Genomic DNA, 20,868 nt, shown 5'->3' on the forward strand with positions numbered 1-20,868 from the left:
CTATTTTACCTTCATTTTTGAAGGATTATTAGTTAAATATAGAATTCTGGATTGACAGTTCCTTTTCCCCCCAATACTTTAAAAGTGTTGTTTTATTTTCTTTTGGCTTCTATAGTTTATGATGAGAAAGCAACCATTTATCCAGTACTGTTCCCCTGTATTTGATGTGTCATTTTCTCTTGGCTGCTTTTAAGACTTTTCCCCTTGTTTGCTTTTTAGCAAGCAGTTTGGCTACTTGGGGTCCACTGAGCTTCTTGGATCCATAAATTTGTCTTTCTTCAAACTGAGGAAGTTTTCAGCCATTATGTGTTCAAAATTTTCTTTCCTGCCGTATTCTCATATTCATTTGTATTCCCACCCCCACCCCCCATCCCCCCAGGACTTCAGTTATACATTAGACTTCTTGACTCTGTTCAGTATGTTCTGGAAGCCCTTTTCGGTTTTTTTCACTATTTTATTTTTTCCAGATTATATCCTATGTATTAATGTAGCTTCATGCTCACTGACTCTTTCCTTTGTCATACCATCTTGATTCCATTGTTCAGCCTGTCCAGTGAATTTTTTACTTTACATATTGTCTTTAAATTTTTAGAATTTTTATTTCATTCCTTTTTGCTGTTGAAATGTCCTGTTTCACTTATTATAGGTACATTTTCATTTACCTCACAGAATTTAATTATTATAGCTATTTTAAAGCCTAATTCCAGTGTCTAGGTCATCTTAGTGTTGACCTGCACTGATTGTCCTTTATCTTAAGCATGGTTAACATTTCCTATTTCTTTATAGATCAGGTAGGTAACTTGGATTGTTTCCCAGACAACTGTGAGTGTTATATGTGGGAAGTCTGGATTTTATTATATTCCTTTGAAGAAATTGTTATTGTTTTTATAAGCAGTTGATTTTGTTGGATTCAAACTGTATATTATGTATTTGGAGCATTGCTTAAATTTATTTTATTTTATTTTTCTTAACTGGATTCTAGACTGCCCTGTTAAGTTCAGTGAGAGATTTGGGTATATTCTGTACATAAAAATTTGGGGGCTTCCCCCAGTTCTTCCTTTTGTTGATTCAGATTTCACTTTCCTGGTTGCTCTGAACTTTTATCTTTTGGTTCTTCAGGTATTAGAACTTCAGGAGCCATTATGGGCTGACTGGCTTATCTTCAGGCTAAAAGCCTTTTAAGATTTGACTTCTGGAAATCAGAATCTGTTTGTTATCTGTGTAAGGATTTGCCTTGAATATGTTTACTTTTGGAATAGAAGATCATTTTATCATGGGTTTTAAAAGATTGGTGTATTTTCAAAAGTTTGTTTTAGTTATTTTCATTGGCCTTAAGTAATTTCATCTTTGGCCAGCAGGAACCTCTTTAGGTTGGCCCATAAGTCCTTTTAACATGATTAAAGTAGACTTTTGTAGCTTTCTTGCTGATAGAACAAGGTATTAGACCAGGAATCATCACTTACCCTAGGAGTCCTGGACCACAACCTGGGCACTAGGGAAACTCATTTCTAGTGTAGTCATGGCTCTTTCTAAAACACAAGGAAAGATAGGTTAATTTAGATTTATTTTTATCTTTTGTTTAAATAAAGAAATGATTATGGTAGATGTTTTATTCTACAGATACTTTTAAAAAAAATAGTGTTTTTTATTATGGATTTTAGAGAGAGAGGAAGGGAGAGGGAGAGAGAGAAACATTGATCGGCTGCCTCCTGCACACTCCCTATCAGGACTGAGCTTGCAACCTGGGCATGTGCTCTGACTGGGAATCAAACTGGTGACCTCTTGGTGCATGGGACAACACTCAACCAACAGAGCCATGTTTTATGCCACAATTATATCTTCTTTATGAGGAAGATCAAACTTAAAACTTAAATTTATCCTTTTTATTAAGCTATAATACTATTTTCAATTATCTTACTGCTTTTTGTAATATAATGGTAATCACAGTCTGGGTAAGCAAGTGTAGATGGATGGATAGTTACTTAGCCACAGCCTCCTAAAGGTCAGTGTTTTGGGGTGAGCTTGACTTCGTGAAGTACAGTGAGTTTTATTCTTTGGCAAATAATACAATATAAACTAGAAAAAGTATTTGGAAATTGTTGTACATTATAAAGATGGAAAATAGTTGTATGCTTTCTTATTATGCTACATGATATAAAAAAGAAGGAACCACCTTGTTATAATTTCTACTTGTTTAACCCATTCCAATGAAAGGGTATTTTTTCTTGGTAAAATGTGGTGGGATCTTTAATATATGCTTTTTTGAGGAATGGGGGATCTCCTTATAATGTTTCCCCTTTCACAGGATTTACTTGTGCCTTTTTAACACTACTCTCACTAAAATAAGATTGGATCTGTGGAATTCTAATGGTAACGTGTGTAGCTGCAGCTTGCCCTGTGAAACTTTTCAGTTTGGATTGGTTTACTGTAGGATCTGAAGTCTCTCTTGTCCAGAGTCCCTCATATCAGATTCTTTCTTCCTGAGCTTAGGGTACAGTCTTCTAAGTATAACTTAAATTTTTTTTCTGTAATCATTTTTTCTCTCAAGTCTCCTATCTATCTGTTTTTACTTTTAGTGGGAAGACAGAGTCATATTATTTTACTTAGCGTATAATAATGTATCTCTATAAAAATTTAAATTATAAGACATGAAGTATTTTGTAATGAAGAAATAAATTCACTCATACCTAACTATTCTTATCACAGTCCTGTTAACATATTTTGTGTATTTTCTTTTAGAATTTTCTTCTATGCATTTGTTTGTTAACTCAGTTAAAATATTTGTGAATATAGCATTTGTTCCCTCACTGTTACACAGTTAGACTTTTTACAAAATTTTTATAAACAGTCATATAAAATATTTTTATAAACATTCTTTTCATGTCTTGAAATTATAGTATATAAATGATATAAAAATGACATAGTACTTAATAAATGCTATTTCCATCATATTTCCTTTGGCTGTCTGTGAAGTAATGGAATCAGTAATTTTCTTGAATCATATTGCTAAATTGCTCTCCAAAAGAATTGGATTATGGTGCCATCAACAGTATATGAAAATAAATGTTTACTGCACTCTGAACATTAGGGATTATCCTTTCAGGAAAGCTTTACTAACTTAGTATGCAAAAATGCCTTTTCCTTTTCCAGCTTGGCAATGCAAGCCACTGACTTTGGACCCAGGACATTGCCTCCCCTGTGGTGGTGGATCTCATCTGTCATTTTAATTGGTGCTAATAGCTTCCACCAGCTTAGCCTGAGCTCCTTTGTCTTCTGAGTTAATCTGTGTGAAGCCTAAGGTGGTGTAGGTCTTCCTGTGGACTAGATGCCCCAGCCTGGCTTTCCTCTTGATGATGCAGTAGAGAACCCCCATCTTACAGCACAGTGTAGGCAAGAAAATGACCAGCTTGATGGGATCCACATTGTGTGCAATCACTACTAGCTGGGCCTTCTTGTTCTGCACCAGGGTGGGGACAGTGTTAACCCTTGCTTGAAGGACAGGTGGCTTCTTGGGGACACCCCCTTTGCTGTCCGCTTTTTTCTCAGCCTAAGCCAACAGTTTCTGTGTCTTCTCTTGCTTTGTCTCTGGTGGTCTGTACTTGTGGACCAGCTTAAGCAGTTGAGTAGCCTTATGGCAGTCTAAGGCATAAGTGAACTGGTTAATGGCAGGAGGCACTTTTAGATGCTTACAGAGAATAGCCCTTTCCTGCTGCAGCCGAATGTTAGTGGGGTTGTTTGACAAAGTGGGTGAAGTGCCTTTTGGGCTGGATGTCCTGTTCAGTGCCAGAATTCTTGGGCCTTTTCTCAAATGGGGTATATCACCTTCTTGGCCTCCTGCTTCTTCACAATAGCAGGAGCCCTCCCCACCTCCTTTCCCTTCCCCTTCTTTCCTTTTAGCATCTTGGGCTATGGGAAGAGAGAGAAATAAAATTTTTGAACTGTCTCTTCTAATGTTTTTTATAGAAGTTTTAAATTTTTTGGATTTGACTAATTGTTTTTTGTTTTAATTCTTATATTGAAATTGTTTTTCAAACATTTTGAATTTATATTTGTGACCAGTAAAGTTTTAAGGGTCTACTTTGGATTTTTTCTTTTCCAATTGCTCATCATCCCAAAGAGTAATCTGTCATTGGCTGTAGTCTTTATATTAGATTTATACTTCTTCAAACAACTTTCTTTCCCACAAGGTAAGTCATACGACTGATAGTGTTTCCATCTGTGAAGGATGTATAACTTAGAACCAAATTATTGCCTGCCTTTACAAGTGTGGTTGTGGTTTTAGTCCTTCCATTTATCCAACTGTGACACATGCTAGAGCTATAGCCATGAAATGGAGCTTAAATCTAGCAGTAGGAGATAAACATAATTGCATAAATAATTAATTGTGATTGCAATATATGACAAGAAGGAAAGTATATAGATAATTCATAATATGGCACCTAACCTAATGTAAGGATTCAGGGAAACCTTTTCTGAGGAAGTGACTTTAAGCCAGGACCTGAGGGATGAATAAGAAGTTATCCAACTATGAAATTGGTTCGGGGTGAAGGGCGTTATTTCAGGTAGTGTAAAAACAACACATTTAAAGGCTATGAGGCAGGAATGAGCTTGGAGTATTTACTGAACTGAAAGAAGTAAAGTCAGTATTGCCCAGACAGTAAGATGTTGAAAAGAGAAGGTTGTAGAGGAAAGTAGCGGGTAGATCATGTAGGGAAACCATTGAAAGGGTGTAAGTGGGGAAGTAATATATTTGGACTTGCATTTTTGAAGTTCATTCTGTAGATTGGTAGGGGTCAGGTATTGGGAGACTATTTAGTAGAAGTCCACTGAAGTGGTCCTGATGAAAGTTGATGTTGGCTTGTATGTAGTTGGCTAATACTAGTGTAGATGGAGGAGGTAGTCAAATCTCACCAGTATTTAGGAGGAAGAATGGCCAAAATGTGGTGATTGATTATGTGGTTAACCCTGTCTGATGTGGCTTAGCTGGTTGAAGATCATCCCATGCACCAAAAGGTCATTTGTTTGATTCTTGATTGCGGCACATGCCGGGGTTGTGGGCTCCATCCCCAGTAGGGGGCTTGCAGGAGGCAGCCTATCCATGTTTCTCACATCAGTGTTTCTCTCCCTCTCCTTTCCTCTCTCTCTAAAATCAATAAAAACATATTTTAAAAAATACAAGGTTAGGCAGTAGGGTTACGTCAAAAGATGATGTTTAGGTATGGGCAATATGTGGTTAAGAGTATTATTACAAAGATAGGGAAAACTGTAGGAAGAGTAAGTGTTATAAATTTGAGACTGACTTTAAAGTGCCTATGTATTATATAAAGTTTTACATATGGATACAAGGACAAATCTAAATAGGTAAAATTTGTGAGTCACTGGCATATCCCACTAATTGGTGATAGATGTATGGAAAATGAATGAGATTGCCTAGTGTTTAACATGAAATGAGAAGGCATCTTAAGTCAGAGTGCCAAGGAACTCCTACACTTAAAGGTTGGATAAGGTGATCAGAGAGGTACTGCCAAAGTGGTAAGAGGAAAGTCAGGAGAGTGAAATACTGGATGAGAAGAAATAGTAGCATATCATGGCTTAATATTTGATATAGTTATTCACTATTTTGTCTTAATTTCCTGTTCTTCTTTTCCTTTGTAATTTATGTTATTATATTACATGCTGCAAAAGCTCTTTGGGGAACAAGATGGGGTACACAAATAAATACTCCAGGAACATATTCTTCATGGTAAGACAGTGCCATTAAATGTACTCTGTGTAGTCCTGGCCGGTATGGCTCAGTTGGTTGAGCATCATCCTGTGCACTGAAAGTTTCGGTTAGATTCCTGGTCAGGGCACATGTCTGGGATTCAGGTTTCGGGCTTGATCGCTGTAGGCACATTCTGATCGAGGTTTTGCTCTTACATCGATGTTTCTCTCTGCCCCTCTCCCTTCTCTATAAAAATCGGTAAAAAAAAAATTTAAAAAACTTACTGTTTATTATTTTTATAATTATATCTGCCCTCTTGTCAATAGTGAAAAGAAATGTTAGTACTGTTTCTGTGTTTATTTCTGGTTTTAAATTGAGGGGTGGTGGTAAGGAGTGGGATCCATATGACTTCTGAGTACCATTGTGTGTGAATGATAAAAGTAACTAGAATAATTAGAGCACTTCCTTCCTTCCAGAAGGCGGGTCAGCATATGTGAGACCACGCTTTCCCACTTAAATAAAAAAATCTAAATTTTTGAGTTTGGTTTTTTATTTTAGAACAAACCATACCTGACTAGAATAATCCTAGCTGATCATAGGTAGAAAGGAAGCCCTAGCCGGGTTGGCTCAGGGGTTAGAGTGTCGGCCTGTGGACTGAAGGGTCTCGGGTTCAATTCTGGTCAAGGGCACATACCTTGGTTGCAGGCTTGATCCCTGGTCCCGGTTGGGGCGGGTGTGGGAAGTGACTATTCATTGTGTCTCTCTTGCACCTATGTTTCTTTCTCCCTTCTCTCTCTGAATAGCAATGGAAAATATCCTTGAGTGAGGATTTAAAACAACAACAACCACCAAAAAAAAAAACAGTAAAGAGATAGAAGCAAAAGTTAAAAACCGTGCCCTCCTGTGTTGAGAGAATCTTTTTGTTTTTATTTAAAGCTAAAAAAATCTTGGCAGGAATTTAAAAGTTAAGCAGTATTTACTTTTTATTAAAAAGTTATCTGGTGTTCTGAGGGAGATCTCATGTCAAGGAGAATTACTTTGTGAGCAATGTTCTGAAGTGTTACTCTTGATGGCAACTAGTACAAATGCTGTTCCCATCTTTTTAATAGTTTTGAAGTTACAAGGAAGATGTTATACTTTTGTAATCTGAAAAATCTCTTTGTTTCCTTTCTTTTTTTTTTTTTTTTTAAATAGAGATGTGAACTGTGTCCTCATAAGGATGGAGCTTTAAAAAGAACAGATAATGGGGGTAAGTGCAGAGATTTTTGAAAAAAATTTTATTGAAAACCAGAGTGGAAAAGTATTTGAAGATATTTGGTAGTTAATATTATTATAAAAAATTAAATAGTGTTTACCACTCAAATATTTTTAATAGCAGTGGATATAATTTATGAATTCTTTTTTTATTGAAACAGTTTTTCTACTTGGTGGACACAATTAAGCATTGTTTTTTCTGAATGCAGAACGATCCACATACTTTTAATTAAAATCCTGATTTTTTTTTTTTTATGGATACAGTTCCTTAGAGAAATTATTTTTGAAAAATAAGCCATTCTCTCTCTCTCTCTCTCTCTCTCTCTCCCTCCCTCTCCCTCTCTCCCTCTCTCTCTCCCCAGCCCTCTCCCTCCCTCCCTCCCTCCCTCCCTCCCTCCCTCCCTCCCTCCCTCCCTCCCTCCCTCCCTCCGTCCCCCCCTCTCTTTTTTGCTAGAGGTAAAATTTGTTTTAGATTTTTTTTCCCCTCTCGTTTATTGCAGGACAGATGATGTTCCTATTGAATGTTAAGACTTGAGGGTCTTTTTGCTTGATAAAAAAAAATGCTGACTTCTGTCTCTAAATTTTATTGTGCTTTTCCTGAGAACCCTTGTGTATCTCATTTTCATTCCTGTTTTTAGTTATCTCCCTCAAAGAAACCTATATTTCTTTACAGCTCAGTACCATGAATTTAATTGTGGCATACTGTGAAAATTAAGTAACTGATGAAGAAATTAAAAAAAGTAGAGGTATAACTGCTATTAGTATACATTTCCATTTTGAGCAGCCAATTCTTAAGCATTTTTTTCTCCTTTTTATTGAACTTACTGGGGTGACAGTGGTTAACAAAAACAGATTTCAGGTGTACAATTCTACAACACATCATCTATGCACTATTGTGTGTTCATCACCCTAAGTCAGGTCTCGATCCTTCACCATTTATCTCCCCTATACCCTCCTCCTCCACCTGCCCCCCCCCCCATTACCACACTGTTGTTCTGTCCATGAGTTCTTTCTTTTTTCTTTCCCCCTTTTTTCCTCAACCCAACCCCACGTAGCTCTGCCCACAGCTGTCAGCCTGCTCTCTATGAGTCTGTCTCTATTTTGCTTGTTAGGTCATTTTGTTCATTAGATTCCACCTATGAGTGAAATCATATGGTACTTGTTTTTTCTCTGAAGGGCTTATTTCACTTAGAATAATGTTCTCCAGGTCCATCCATGCTGTCCCAAAGGGTAAAATTTCCTTCTTTTTTATGGCTGAGTAATATTCCATTGCATAAATGCACTACAGCTTTTTTATCCATTCATCTATTGATGGGCACTTGGGCTACTTCCAAATCTTGACTATTGTAAATAATGCTGTGAGGAGCATAGGGGTGCATATATTCTTTTGAAACAGTGTTTTGGGTTTCTTCAGATATATTCCCAGAAGTGGAATCTCTGAGTCATAAGGCAAATCCATTTTTAATTTTTTGAGGAAACCCTATACCACTTTCCACAGTGGCTGCACCAATCTGCATTCCCACCAGTAGTGTATGAGGGTTCCTTTTTCTCCACATCCTCACCAACACTTGTTTGTTGATTTGCTGATGATAATCATTCTGACAGGTGTGAGGTGATATCTCATTATGGTTTTGATTTATATTTCTCTGATTAGTGACATTTAGCATCTTTTATATGTCTATTGGCCATCTGTATGTCCTCCTTGAACCTTTGCCTATTTTTTAATTGGAATGTGAGTTTTTGGGTGTTGATTTTATAAGTTCTTTATAAATTTTGGATATTAACCCCTTATGAGGCCTGTTTGGGTCTATTCAGGTCCTTTATTAGGTTTATTCTGGCCGTTTGCCCATTTCTTAATTGGATTGCTTGCTTTTTGGTGTCAAGTTTTATAAGTTCTCTATAAATTTTGGATATTAACCCCTTATCAGATGTATTGGCAAATATTTCCTCCTATTCAGCGGGTTGTCTTTTCATTTTGTTGATGGTTTCCTTTGCTGTGCAAAAACTTTTTAGTCTGATGTAGTCCCATTTGTTTATTTTTTCTTTTGTTTCCCTTGCCTGAGAAGATATATCAGAAAAAATACTGCTATGAGAAATGTCCGAGATTTTACTGCCTATGTTTTCTTCTAGAATTTTTATGGTTTTGAGTCAACATGTAAGTCTCTAACACATTTTGTGTTTGGTGTAAGAAGGTGGTCTAGTTTCATTGTTTTGCACATATCTTTTTGATATTTCTTAACACCATTTATTGAATAGATTATCTTTACCCCATTGTATATTTTTGCTTCCTTTGTCAAATATTAATTGACTATAAAGGAATGAGTTTATTTCTGGGACCTCTAAAGTAGTTTTGGCATAGAATACAGTAGTGGCAATTAGTAAAGAAAAGAGAAAAATACAATGCTTTTGGATATATATATATATATATATATATATATATATATATATAAAATACATATATATATGTATTTTAAATATTTTATTAAATTTTAAAATATATCTTTATTGATTTCAGAGAGAGGAAGGGAGAAGGAGAGAGAGAGATAGAAACATCAATGATGAGAAAAGTCATTGATGGGCTACCTTCTGCACACCCCCTACTGGGGATTGAGCCTGCAACCCGGGCATGTACCCTGACTGGGAATCGAACCTGGATCTCCTGGATCATAGGTCGATGCTCAATCGCTGAGCGATGTCGACTATATTTACATGTTTTAATTTAATGTTTAAACTAGGTTAGTCACATTATCCAAAATTTAAAAATATATTAACAACCCTCTCTACTACTCATGTTCTCCATCTGTCTGGTTCCTCTACAACTTTCCTGCCACCAATATAATTGCTGTTATTACTTTTTTTGCATATCCTCCTAGGTCTTTTGGCAATGCAGGTACATATGAATAGACATATTTTCTTCAATTTAAAAAAATTTGATTTTAGAAAGAGAGGAAGGGGATCAGAAACGTTGCCTCTCATACACATTTCGACAGGTCAAACCCGCGCCCCCTGACAGAATTGAACTGGTAACCTTTCAGTGCATGGGATGGCTCTCAACCAACTAAGCCACACTGGCCAGGGCTCCAGTTTTTATACTGGATGAATATTATACATACTCTTGCATCCTAATTTTTTTTCACATAACATTTTATCTCTATTACCAGTATAGAGCTTTCTTTTTTTACCATGTTATGTAGTCAGTCACCTATTGATCGACTTTTTCTAATCTGCTTTTATGACTAGTGCTTTTATATATGCCATTTTGCTTGTATGCAAATACATCTGTAGGATTATTAATTCCCAGAAGTGGAACTGTAGGGTCAAAGGGATTTTACAGTTAATTTTGGTAGATAATTCCAAATTATTTTCCCTAGTGGTTGTACCAGATTATGTTCCCAGCAACAATTCTACACCCTTGGTAATCCAGTAGGTGAAAATTGGTATCTCTGAGCAGTTATTTTACATTTCTCTTATTTATAAGTGAAGCTCAGCATCTTTTCATATTTTAAAGAGCAATGTATATGTTCCTTTTTGTGGTCTGTTCATATGCTTTTTCTGTTTAGTTGGTGATCTTTTTATTTTTATTTGTTGGAGCTTTCATAGAAGCTCCTCATATATTATTAGGCCTTTGTTGATATGAGTTGAACTAGTCTTTGCCTAGCTGTTAGCCTTTCCTTATGGGCCTTTTTACTATGCAGAAGTTTTTAGTTATTTTTTTAGTTGAGTTCATTAATCTTGTTTTTTGTGGCTTCTGTATTTTGAACCATTTAGTTAGGTCTTCCCTACTACAAGGTTATAAAAGAATTCTTTCATGTTTTTCTCTAGTATTTTTATTTTTTCCCAATTAAAAAATTTTTTTGTTTATTTCAGAGAGAGGAAGGGGGTGGAGAGAGAGAGAAACATCAGTGACGAGAGAGAGTCATTGATCGGCTACGTCCTGCACGCCCCCTGCTGCTGGGGATCAAGCATGTGCCCTGACCGGGAACTGAACCTTGATCTCTTGGATCATAGGTGGATGCTCAACTGCTGAGCCATGCCAAATTTTTTTTTTTTAAAGGTTTAATCTTTGATGCATTTTGAATGTAAATAGCTAAAACAATGTGAGGTATAGATCCAACTTTATTTTTTCCTAGATGCCAAAATGCTACCATTTGTCCCATCACCATTTATTGAACAATTCATCTTTTCCTCACTGATTTGAAATGCCATCTTTGTTATAGTCTAAATTTGTTGTATAGTTTAAAAATTCTGACTAAATTGTCTTCCAGAATTGACTTGTAAGTTATTTTGGAACCTGGAATGCATTTTCCTAAAGAAATGCTAATTATATTTCCAGGCTAGAAAACAAAACCCCACAGTGTACCTGATGTACAATATTGGTCATACTTTTTTTTAGTATCTAATACCCTTTATCATGCTAGAAATGTATTCTAAGTTTTAGTTTAGGCTTTCTTTTCCTGACAGTCAGTATTAGGAGTTTTTCAATTCAACTTTTAATTTGCTTCCCTTCCTTTTTTTCTTATACTAAGGACTCCTATTAATTGTGGGGAGCCATTGAAGCTGAGAAATAACATGAGTTTTCTATTTTAGAAAGATTGCTCTAAGACAGTGGTGAGGTGAATGGATTGGAAGGGTATGAGATCAGACCAACTATAAAAAGAAAAGTAGAGCTGGATCATAAGTGCACTTAACGTACTTGAACTTGTCTATGTGGCCGGACAAATGGAGGGAGATAGAGAAAAAGTAATAATTTAAATTATAGAGAATAATTTAGTCTGCCATTTTTACTCACTGAGCATATGCTCTAGGCCAGGAACCTTTTTTCTCCCAAGGGCCATTTGGATATTTATAACATCATTCTTGTGCCATACGAAATTATCAACTTAAAAATTAGCCTGCTATGTTTGGTCAGACATTTAATTAACTCATCCCTAATGTGATGGTTGCAACTGCTTCCCTTTGGTGAAGCCTTGGCAAGGCCAGACCAAAGGATTTCACAGGCTGTATGTGGCCCACAGGCCAAATGTTCTCCACCGCAGCTCTAGGCAAACCTGTATGGAAATAACTTGTGAACAATTGTAAGGCTTTCACCTTTGACAAAAATATAGATTGATACTTCCCTCTCTCATCGATGTTTCTCTCCCTCTCCCTTCCTCTCTCTCTAAAATCAATAAAATGTATTATTGAGGGGGCCAGGAAAAGAGGTGGTATGATGGCTTACTTATATTCTTAAAGAAGAAATTTTAAAATGAATTGAAGGCCATTGATAGACACTATCTGACAGAAAAGTTAGAAGAACTTATAATATCCAATAGGGTTTTATATTCAAAATGATATACAGTATAATGTACTTTCTCTTTTTCTTTTAAGGATTGTTTTGACAATGCTTATTTTTTGCTTTATTCTCTGACATTAGAATCTAAACCCCACACAGATAAGACACTGCTTTATTTGCAGTAAGTCCAAGGGAGAGATGATGAGGGACTGGTTGAAGACAAAGTCAGAGGGATAAAAATCAGGGAATGGACATCAGAGATATTAGAATGGTAAAATTTTACAGGTATGTTTCTTAAAAACTCTTTTATTGTGGAAAAATTTCAAGCATACATAAAATAGAGAGAATGTCTAGGTACGTACCTACCTTTAACAGTGATCAAGTTATGGCCAGTTTTGTTTCATCTATACCCTTCCCTCCCCTGTTCTTCTGATTATTTTTAATTCTCTGAGCATCTCTAACATAAATGGATGTTTAAAAAATATGCAGATATAATCACACCTAAAAAGTTGCCACGGCTTGCCCAGCCATGGTTGAGCGTTGACCCATGAACCTGGAGGTCACAATTCGATTCCCGGTCATGTGCTTGGGTTGCGGGCTCAATCCCTGGTAGGGGGCATGCAGGAGGCAGCCAATGGATGCTTCTCTCTCATCATTGATGTTTCTATCCCTTTCTCCCTGTCCCTCTCTCTGAAATAAGTTAAAAAAAGAAATCTTAAAAAGTTGCCATTGCTTGGTATATCTCTTAGGTCTCTTGGTAATCTTCCTCCTCTTGGTAACCCTCCCCCCCAGCATTTCTTGTCAACTCACTTATGGAAAAATCTGGATCATTTGCCCTGTATAGTTTTCCACAGTAGATTATGTTGATTGCATATTTGATAGTGTGTGTGTGTTTTGACATGTTAACTTTGTTCCATGTATTTTCTGTGCAGTGGTACAGTGGTAGTTAGATGTATTCAGAAGCTTGATGATACTCAGTTTGTGGGGCAGATGAGAATATTTCATAGATAGTGTTGTATACTTCCTTCAAGAGGCATATGATTTTTTTGTGTGATGTTAACAACTGTTGATCAGTATTTCGACCCATTATTTTATTAAATAGAGACTGAATAAATTGTGATATTCTATCATATATGTATTAGCAGGATTACTTTTATAAAGAGAACCTTTCCCTTATTAACTGTTTTGTTACCCTGAGTGCAGTTTGTGAAGGAAGGACAGATTAAATACTTATTTTCTTTAAAAAATGGAAATAAAATTCACATAGCATAAAATTTAACTACCTTAAGGTACAGATGGTCCCAGACTTATAATGGTTCAGCTCAATGAAGCTGTGAAAACTATACCCATTCAGTACAAAGAGTACTTTGAATTTTGATCTTTTCTTGGGCTAGCAATATGTGATATGATGTCGTCTCCCAGTGCTGGGCAGTCAGCCATGTGACCATGAGGGTAAACAATTGATATTCTACAGTGTATTCATTATGTTAGAACATTTTGCTCAATTGTAGGCTAATGTGTTTTGAGCACATTTAAGGTAGGTAGGCTAAGCTATGATGTTCAGTAGGTTATTTTCAATTTATGATGGGTTTATAGGGATATGACCCCATTAGAAGTCAAAGAGCAGTTCAGTGGCACTTACTTTCACAATGTGTAAGTAACTCTTTCAATTTCTGAAACGTTTTTGTCACCCTAAAGTAAAACACCCTTTCTTAAGCAGAAACTCCACATTCCATCCTTCCTCTTCCAACCGCTATGTCTCTTTGGATTTACCTGTTCTGGATATTTTACAAAACTATAATCATACAACGTCTGCCCTTCTTTCACTTAACAGAATGTCTTTCAGGTTCATCAGTGTTGCAGCCTATATTAGTACTTCATTTCTCTTTATGGCTGAATAATATTGCAGTATGTATATATACACCACATTTTGTTTATCCTTTCATTCACGAAGGACATTTGAGTTGTTTCTACCTTTCAGCTATTGTGAATGATGCTGCCACAAACACTGGTGTTACAAGCATTTGTTTTAGTTCCACTTTATTTTACTTTTTATTTTTTTTTTACTTTCTTGCAGTATTCAAAACATTTTTTTAAAATATAGTTCCACTTTATATATATGAGGAGTGGCAATGATGGGTCATATGGTGATTCTGTGTTTAACTTTTTGAGGAACCACCAACTGTTTTCCACAGTGGCTGCTTGATTATTATATTTCTATAAGCAGTGTATGAGAGACTCTGTTCCTTCTCATTCTCACCAACACTTAGTTTTCAGAATTTTTTATTATAGCTCTCCTAGTGGGTATAAGGTGGCACCTCATTGTGTTTTTTTTTTAAAAAAAGTGTTTATTGATTGATTTTAGGGAGTGAGGGAGGGAGTGTGTGTGTGTGGGGGAGGGAGAGAGAGAGAGAGAGAGAGAGAGAGGAACATCGATTTGTTGTTCCGCCCATTTATGCATTCATTGGTTGATGTTTTAAAAAATTTATCTTTATTGTTGAAAGTATTACAGGTGTCCCATTTTCCCCCTCCAATTGACCCCTTCCACCTCACTCCTCCCCCCTCCCCAGGCCTTCACCCCGTTATTGTCTGTGTCCACGGGTTATGCATATATGCATATAACTTCTTTGGTTAATCTCTACCCACCCTCCACCCCCCTTCCCTCTTTCCTCTGAAATATGATTGTCTGTTGCATGCGTCAGTGTCTCTGGATCTATTTAGTTCGTCAGATTCTTTTGTTCATTAGCTTCTTCTTAAAGAAGACCCTTCAGCATTTCCTGTAGTGCTGGTCTGGTGGTGATGAACTCCTTTAGCTTTTTCTTATCTGTGAAGCTCTTTAGCTGATCTTCAGCACTAAATGATAGCCTTGCTGAGTAGAGCAATCTTGGTTGTAGTTCCATGTTTTTCATCACTTTGAATATTTCTTGCCACTCCCTTCTGGCCTGCAAGGTTTCTGTTGAGAAATCAGCTGAGAGTCGTATGGGTGCTCCCTTGTAGGTAACAAACTGCTTTTCTCTTGCTGCTTTTAAGATTCTCTCTTTGTCTTTAACCTTTGGCATTTTAATCATGATGTGTCTTGGTGTGGGTCTCTTTGGGTTCCTCTTGTTTGGGACCCTGTAAGCTTCCTAGACTTGTAAGTCTATTTCTTTCTCCAAGTAGGGGAAGTTTTCTGTAATTATTTTTTCAAATAGGTTTTCTATTTCTTTCTTTCTTCTGTCCCAGGGACTCCTTATGCTATCTTCATATTTCTGTATTCTTTTTTCATTTTGCCCTTCTATTTGGGTGTTTTTTGTTTCCTCATGTTCCAAATTGCTGATTTGATTCTCAGTGTCCTCTTCTCTACTGTTGAGATACTTTATTATGTCATTGATGGTCTCACTTGTTTTCGTAATAGTCTTACTAATATCCTTGAGCATCCTTATAATGATAATTCTGAACTCTGTATCTAGTATCTTGCTTGGTCCTATTTCATTTAGTTCCTTTTCTTGAGATTTCTTCTGTTCTTTCCTTTGTGACATGTTTCTTTGCCTCCACATTTTGGCTGCTTCCAGGTGTTTGTTTCTTTGTGTTAGGTAGAGCTGCTATGCCTCCTGGAATCTGTAGAGTGGCTTTGTGTAGTACGTGTCCTGTAGGGTCCAGTGGCTTAGCCTCCCCAGTCACTTTAGCTGGGCCTACTAGGTGCTCCCCTGTGTGGACTGTGTGCACTGTCCTGTTGTAGTTGAGCCTTGGTTGCTGTTGGCATCACTGGGAGGAATTGACCCGCAGGCCAATCAGCTGTGAGGACCAGTTGCAGCTACAGCCAAAGAGCTGCTGTGCAGGCGACACCCTATGGTGCAGGATTTACTTTAGTGGATATTTGGTGTTCATCAAGTGTGCCCCTTGAGTGTGTCACTTGTGGATGTGGTAGGGTTGTGATCCAGTGTGGTCGAAGCTGACCATTGGGTGCACTGTTTCTGATGCCTCCCGGGAGGTGCAAAGTCACCCTGTGCCAGTGCCTTGCCCAGGGCCACCCAGCATGAGCTACACAGCAAACTGTAGTTGGCTGCTACTCGTGCTGGGCTTGGAGGTGTCCAGAAGAGGCCAAGCTCTGAACCAATGCAGGCTGCCACTAGTGCCAGGCCTGGGGCCACTTATCAAGTGGTATGGGACACACTACTGTTTGTTTGAGATATTTTAGGAAAGTCCTAAGCATACGGCTCGAGAGGCCACTTGCATATAAAATGGAAATGGCTTGAATGAGCTCGCAAGTAGGGAGGGGCAGGGTCTCCCGAAATCACCAGGGTGGGGCCAAAGGTGTGAGTCAGATGTTGGAGATTTAAATATGGTGCCTGCTTTCCTGCTCTGTGGGGGAGGCCTCGCCAAAGGAGCAGTGGCCTCTGCTAGCTTTTCTGTGTGAGAGAAACCTTCCCCTCCACCTCTTGCCTCAATTTCAGGTACATTAGTTCCTCCCCAGATGTCCCATGTTCCTTTCAAGCTGCTCCCCAGTGCTGGAGCTCAGAGGCAGCACATCTGACTGAGTCTGTTTGCCAGCTCTTTAAGAGGAAATCCTGGGACTGTGTACCCTCTGCCTCCCTCAGTGACCATCCCCACTGGTTTTTACAGCCCAAAGTTGTGGGGACTTCTCTTCCCAGCCCTGGAACCCTGGGCTGCGGGCCCTGATGTGGAGCTGGGACCCTTTACTCCTCTGGGAAACCTCCCCTGTGGAGATATCCCTCCTGGTTTTACCTGTGGCACCAGGTGTGGGACTGCGGCCGAGTCTCCTGGATTCAGTCTGATCCACCCACCCGCATCTCTGCCCCTCTTACTGGTCTCGTTGCTTTTTCAGTTCTCTGGCAGTAGGGCTTCTGTTCAGCTAGATTTCAGGAGCTTCCGCGTGATGTTGTTCTGTGTTTTAGTTGTAATTTCGATGTGGTTGTGGGAGGTGGTGGTACAGCTGCTACCTATGCCACCATCTTGTCAACAAATCTCCATTGGTTGATTCTTGTATGTGTCCTGACTGGGGATTGAGCCTGCAACTCTGGTATATCAGTACAACACTCCAGTCTACTGAGCTACCTGACCAGGGCTCATTGTGGTTTTAATTTACATTTCTCTAATCATGACCATGTTGAGCTTTTTTTTAAATGTGCTTGTTGATCATTTATAGATCTTCGGGGAAGTTTCTATTCATATTCTTTGTCCATTTTGTAATTGGGTTGTTTTGTCCTTTTGTTGTTGATCTGTAATGGTTCTTTATATATTCTGAATACTAGACACCTATCAGATATTATTTGTAACTGTTTTCTCCCACTCTGTAGGTTGTCCTTTTTTAAAAATATTTTTTTACTGATTTTTAGAGAGAGAGAGAGAGAGAGAAAGGGAGAGCGGGAGAGAGAGAAACATCTATGTGAGAGGGAAACATTGATTGGCTACCTCCTGTGTGCCCCCTACCGGGGATTGAGGCAGCAATCCTGGCATGTGAATTGAAACCAGCAACCTTTTGGTGCACGGACAACGCCCAACCAACTGAACCACACCAGCCAGGGCTATAGGTTGTCTTTTAATTTCTATGATAATGTCCTTGGGATTCACAATAGTATTTAAATTGATGAGATCCAGTTTATCTAATTTTTATTTAGTCGCTCATGCTTTTGGTGTCACATCTAACAATCCATTGATATCCAAGGCCATAAAGATTTATGCCTATGTTTTCTTCTAAGAGTTTTATGTTTTTAGTTTTTCTTAGGTTGTTAATCTGTTTTGAGTTAATTTTTGTATATGATGTGAGTTAAGGGTTTGACTTCAATTTTTTTGCATGTGGATATCCACATGTCCCAGCACCATTTGTTGAAGAGACTATTTTTTCCACATTGAATGGTCTTGGTACCCTTGTTGAAAATCAGTTGTCCATAGGTGCAGGGGTTTATTTCTGGACTCTGTTCCATTGGTCTTTATGCCTGTTCTTATGCCAATGCACACTTTACCTTAATTACATCTACATTTCAGGATTGTAGAAAAGGACAGTAGAATTTTGATAAGGGGCTTCACTGAATCTGTAGATTGCTTTGAGTAGTATTGTCAGTCTTAACATTAACTTTTCCATTGTATGAACATGGGATATCTTTCCACCCATTATGTCTTTAATTTCTTTGAGTACTGTTTTAAAGTTTTCAGTGTAGAAGTCTATCACCACCTTAGTTAAATTTTTCTTGAATATTTTATTCTTTGGGCATAAATGAATTGTTTTCTTAATTTCCTGTCATTGTTTATTGTTAATGTTTAGAAATACAACCAATTTCTGTGTTAACTTGTACCTTGTGACATTGCTAAATTTGTTCATTCTGATACTTTTTTGGTGTGTTCTTTAGTTTTTTTTTTTTTTTTTATATATAAGGTCATGTCGTCTGTGAATAATGTTAGTTTTACTTCATCCTTTCCAATTTGTATGCCTTTTTTTTCTCTTGCCTAATTACTTTAGCTAGATTTTCCCCCTCCCACAGTACAGTGTTGTGTAGAAGTTACAATAGTGGCTATCCTTGTCTTCTTCCTGATATTAGGGGCAAACTTTTAGTCTTTCATCATTGAGTTAGCTGTTGCTGGTGGGTTTCTTATAGATGCCCTTTATCATGCTAAAGAAGCTCCCTTTTCTTTCTACTTTGTTGAATATTTATCATGAAAAGGTGTTGGATTTTGTCATGCTTTTCTATGTCTATTGAGATGGTTATGTGGCTTTTGTCCTTTGTTCTATTAATGTGGTTTGTGACATTGATCAATTTTCTTATGTTGAACCCCCTTTGCATTACTGGCATGATTCCCTTTTCATGGTGAGGTATAATCATTTTAGTAGGCTGCTGTATTTGATTTGATAGTTGTAGTAGGTTGAATGATGTCTCCCTCAAAGATTTGTCTATTCAGAACCTCAGAGTATGACCTATTTGGAATAAGGGCCTTTTCAGATGTAACTAAGGTAAAGATCTCAAATGAGACCGTCCTGGTCCATTGACAGATGTCCTTGTAAAAGACAATAAAAGATACAAAGACAGGTGAGATGGCCATATGAAGATCCATGTGAAGATTGGCGTTATAGACCAAGAAAATGCCAAGGATTGTCAGACCTACCAGAATTTAGGAGAGAAGCATGTTGATTTTGTTAAAAATATGTTTTAATTGATTTCAGACAGAAGAAGGTGGCGGGAGAGAGAGATAGAAACATCAATAATGAGAGAGTCTTTGACCAGCTGCCTCCTGTATGCCCTGCACTGGGGATCGAGCCTGCAACCTGGGCATGTGCCCTGACTAGGAATTGAACTGCAACTTCCTGGATCATAGGTCAATGCTCAACCTCTGAGCGATGCCAGCTGGGTGTTTTTTTAAAATTTATCTTTATTGTTGTAAGTATTACAGATGCCCCTCCCAGTTGATCCCCTCCACCCCGCCTCTGCCCCCCTACCCGAGGCCTTCACCACACTGTCTGTGTCCATGGGTTATGCATATATGCATGTAAGTTCTTAGGTTAATCTCTCCCCACCCACCCACCCCAGAGATTCGTCAGATGTTCCATGCTTCTATGTCTCTGAATCTGTTTTGTTCATTAGATTGCATGTAAGGTCATGTAATACTTGTCTTTCTCCTACTGGCTTATTTCGCTTAGCATAATACTCTCCAGGACCCACCATGCTGTCTTAAAGCGTAAAGGGTCCCTCTTTTTTTTACAGCTGCAGAGTATTCCGTGGTGTAAATGTCTAAGAAAATGCTTGATATGATTTCAGTCTTCTTGAACTTGTAGAGACTTGTTTTGTGTCCTAACATGTGGTCTGTCTTTGAGACTGTCCCATGTGCACTTGAGAAGAATGTATGTTCTGCAGCTTTTGGGTGACATGTTTTGTAAATGTCAATTAAATCCATCTGATCTCGTGTGTCATTTAGAGTCACTGTTTTCTTGTTGATTGTTTTGTCTGGAAGATCCAGTGAAGTCCTTGGGGTTTTAAAAGTCCCTTATTGTGACTGTATTGCTGTCGATCTCTCCCTTAAAGTCCTCCAGAAGTTATTTTTCAGCCTGTGTGTGTCTTTGTTCTGAGGTGAGTCTCTTGTAGACAGCATATATTTGGGTCATGTTTTCTTATACATTCAGCTACCCTGTCTTTTGATTGGGGCATTTAACCTATTTGCATTTAAAGTTATTATTGATAGGTACTTACCTATTGCCATTTTAATTCTTTATGCCTGTGTTTCTCTCTATTTCAACATCTTATTACAGAAAGTCCCTTTAATGTTTCTTGCAGTGCTGGTTTGGTGGAGATAAACTCCTTTGGCCATTTTTCGTCTGGGAAGTTCTTTATTTCATCATATATTTTGAATGAAAGCCTTGCTGGATAGAGTAGTCTTGGTTTCAGATGATTGTTTTGCATTATCTTGAATACTTCATGCCATTCCCTTCTGGTTTGTAGAGTTTCTGATGAGAATTCAGCTGACAGCCTTATGGGAGCCCTTTGGTAGGTAACAGATTGCTTTTCTCTTGCTGCCATTAAGATTCTCTGTCTTGAATTTTTGGCATTTTAATTATGATGTGTCTGGGCATGGGCGTGTTTGGGTTCTTGCTTGGGACTCTCTGTGCCTCCTGAACTTGTGTGACTTTTTCCTTCACAAGGTTAGGGAAGTT

General features: G+C 37.8%; 1 protein-coding gene and 1 pseudogene across 9 annotated transcripts in view; one reads left to right on the forward strand and one right to left on the reverse strand.

The window, feature by feature from the left end:
• The window catches only part of MLLT10 (MLLT10 histone lysine methyltransferase DOT1L cofactor), a 240,833-nt gene that overhangs the window by 49,331 nt on the left and 170,634 nt on the right, over window positions 1-20,868 (forward strand). For 8 of the 9 annotated variants that reach the window (XM_016224702.2, XM_016224700.2, XM_016224703.2 and 5 more), the window contains one exon: window positions 6,899-6,953. The exons of the other annotated variant lie outside the window; for it this stretch is intronic. In XM_016224702.2, coding sequence (XP_016080188.2) covers window positions 6,899-6,953 — 55 coding nt within the window. The remainder of the gene's footprint in view (window positions 1-6,898; window positions 6,954-20,868) is intronic. 9 annotated transcript variants of the gene reach the window in all.
• LOC107546336 (large ribosomal subunit protein eL8 pseudogene) lies at window positions 3,100-3,918 on the reverse strand (annotated as a pseudogene).

Source organism: Miniopterus natalensis, chromosome 1 (assembly GCF_054644295.1).
Source record: "Miniopterus natalensis isolate mMinNat1 chromosome 1, mMinNat1.hap1, whole genome shotgun sequence".
Taxonomy (NCBI): Eukaryota; Metazoa; Chordata; class Mammalia; order Chiroptera; family Miniopteridae; genus Miniopterus; species Miniopterus natalensis.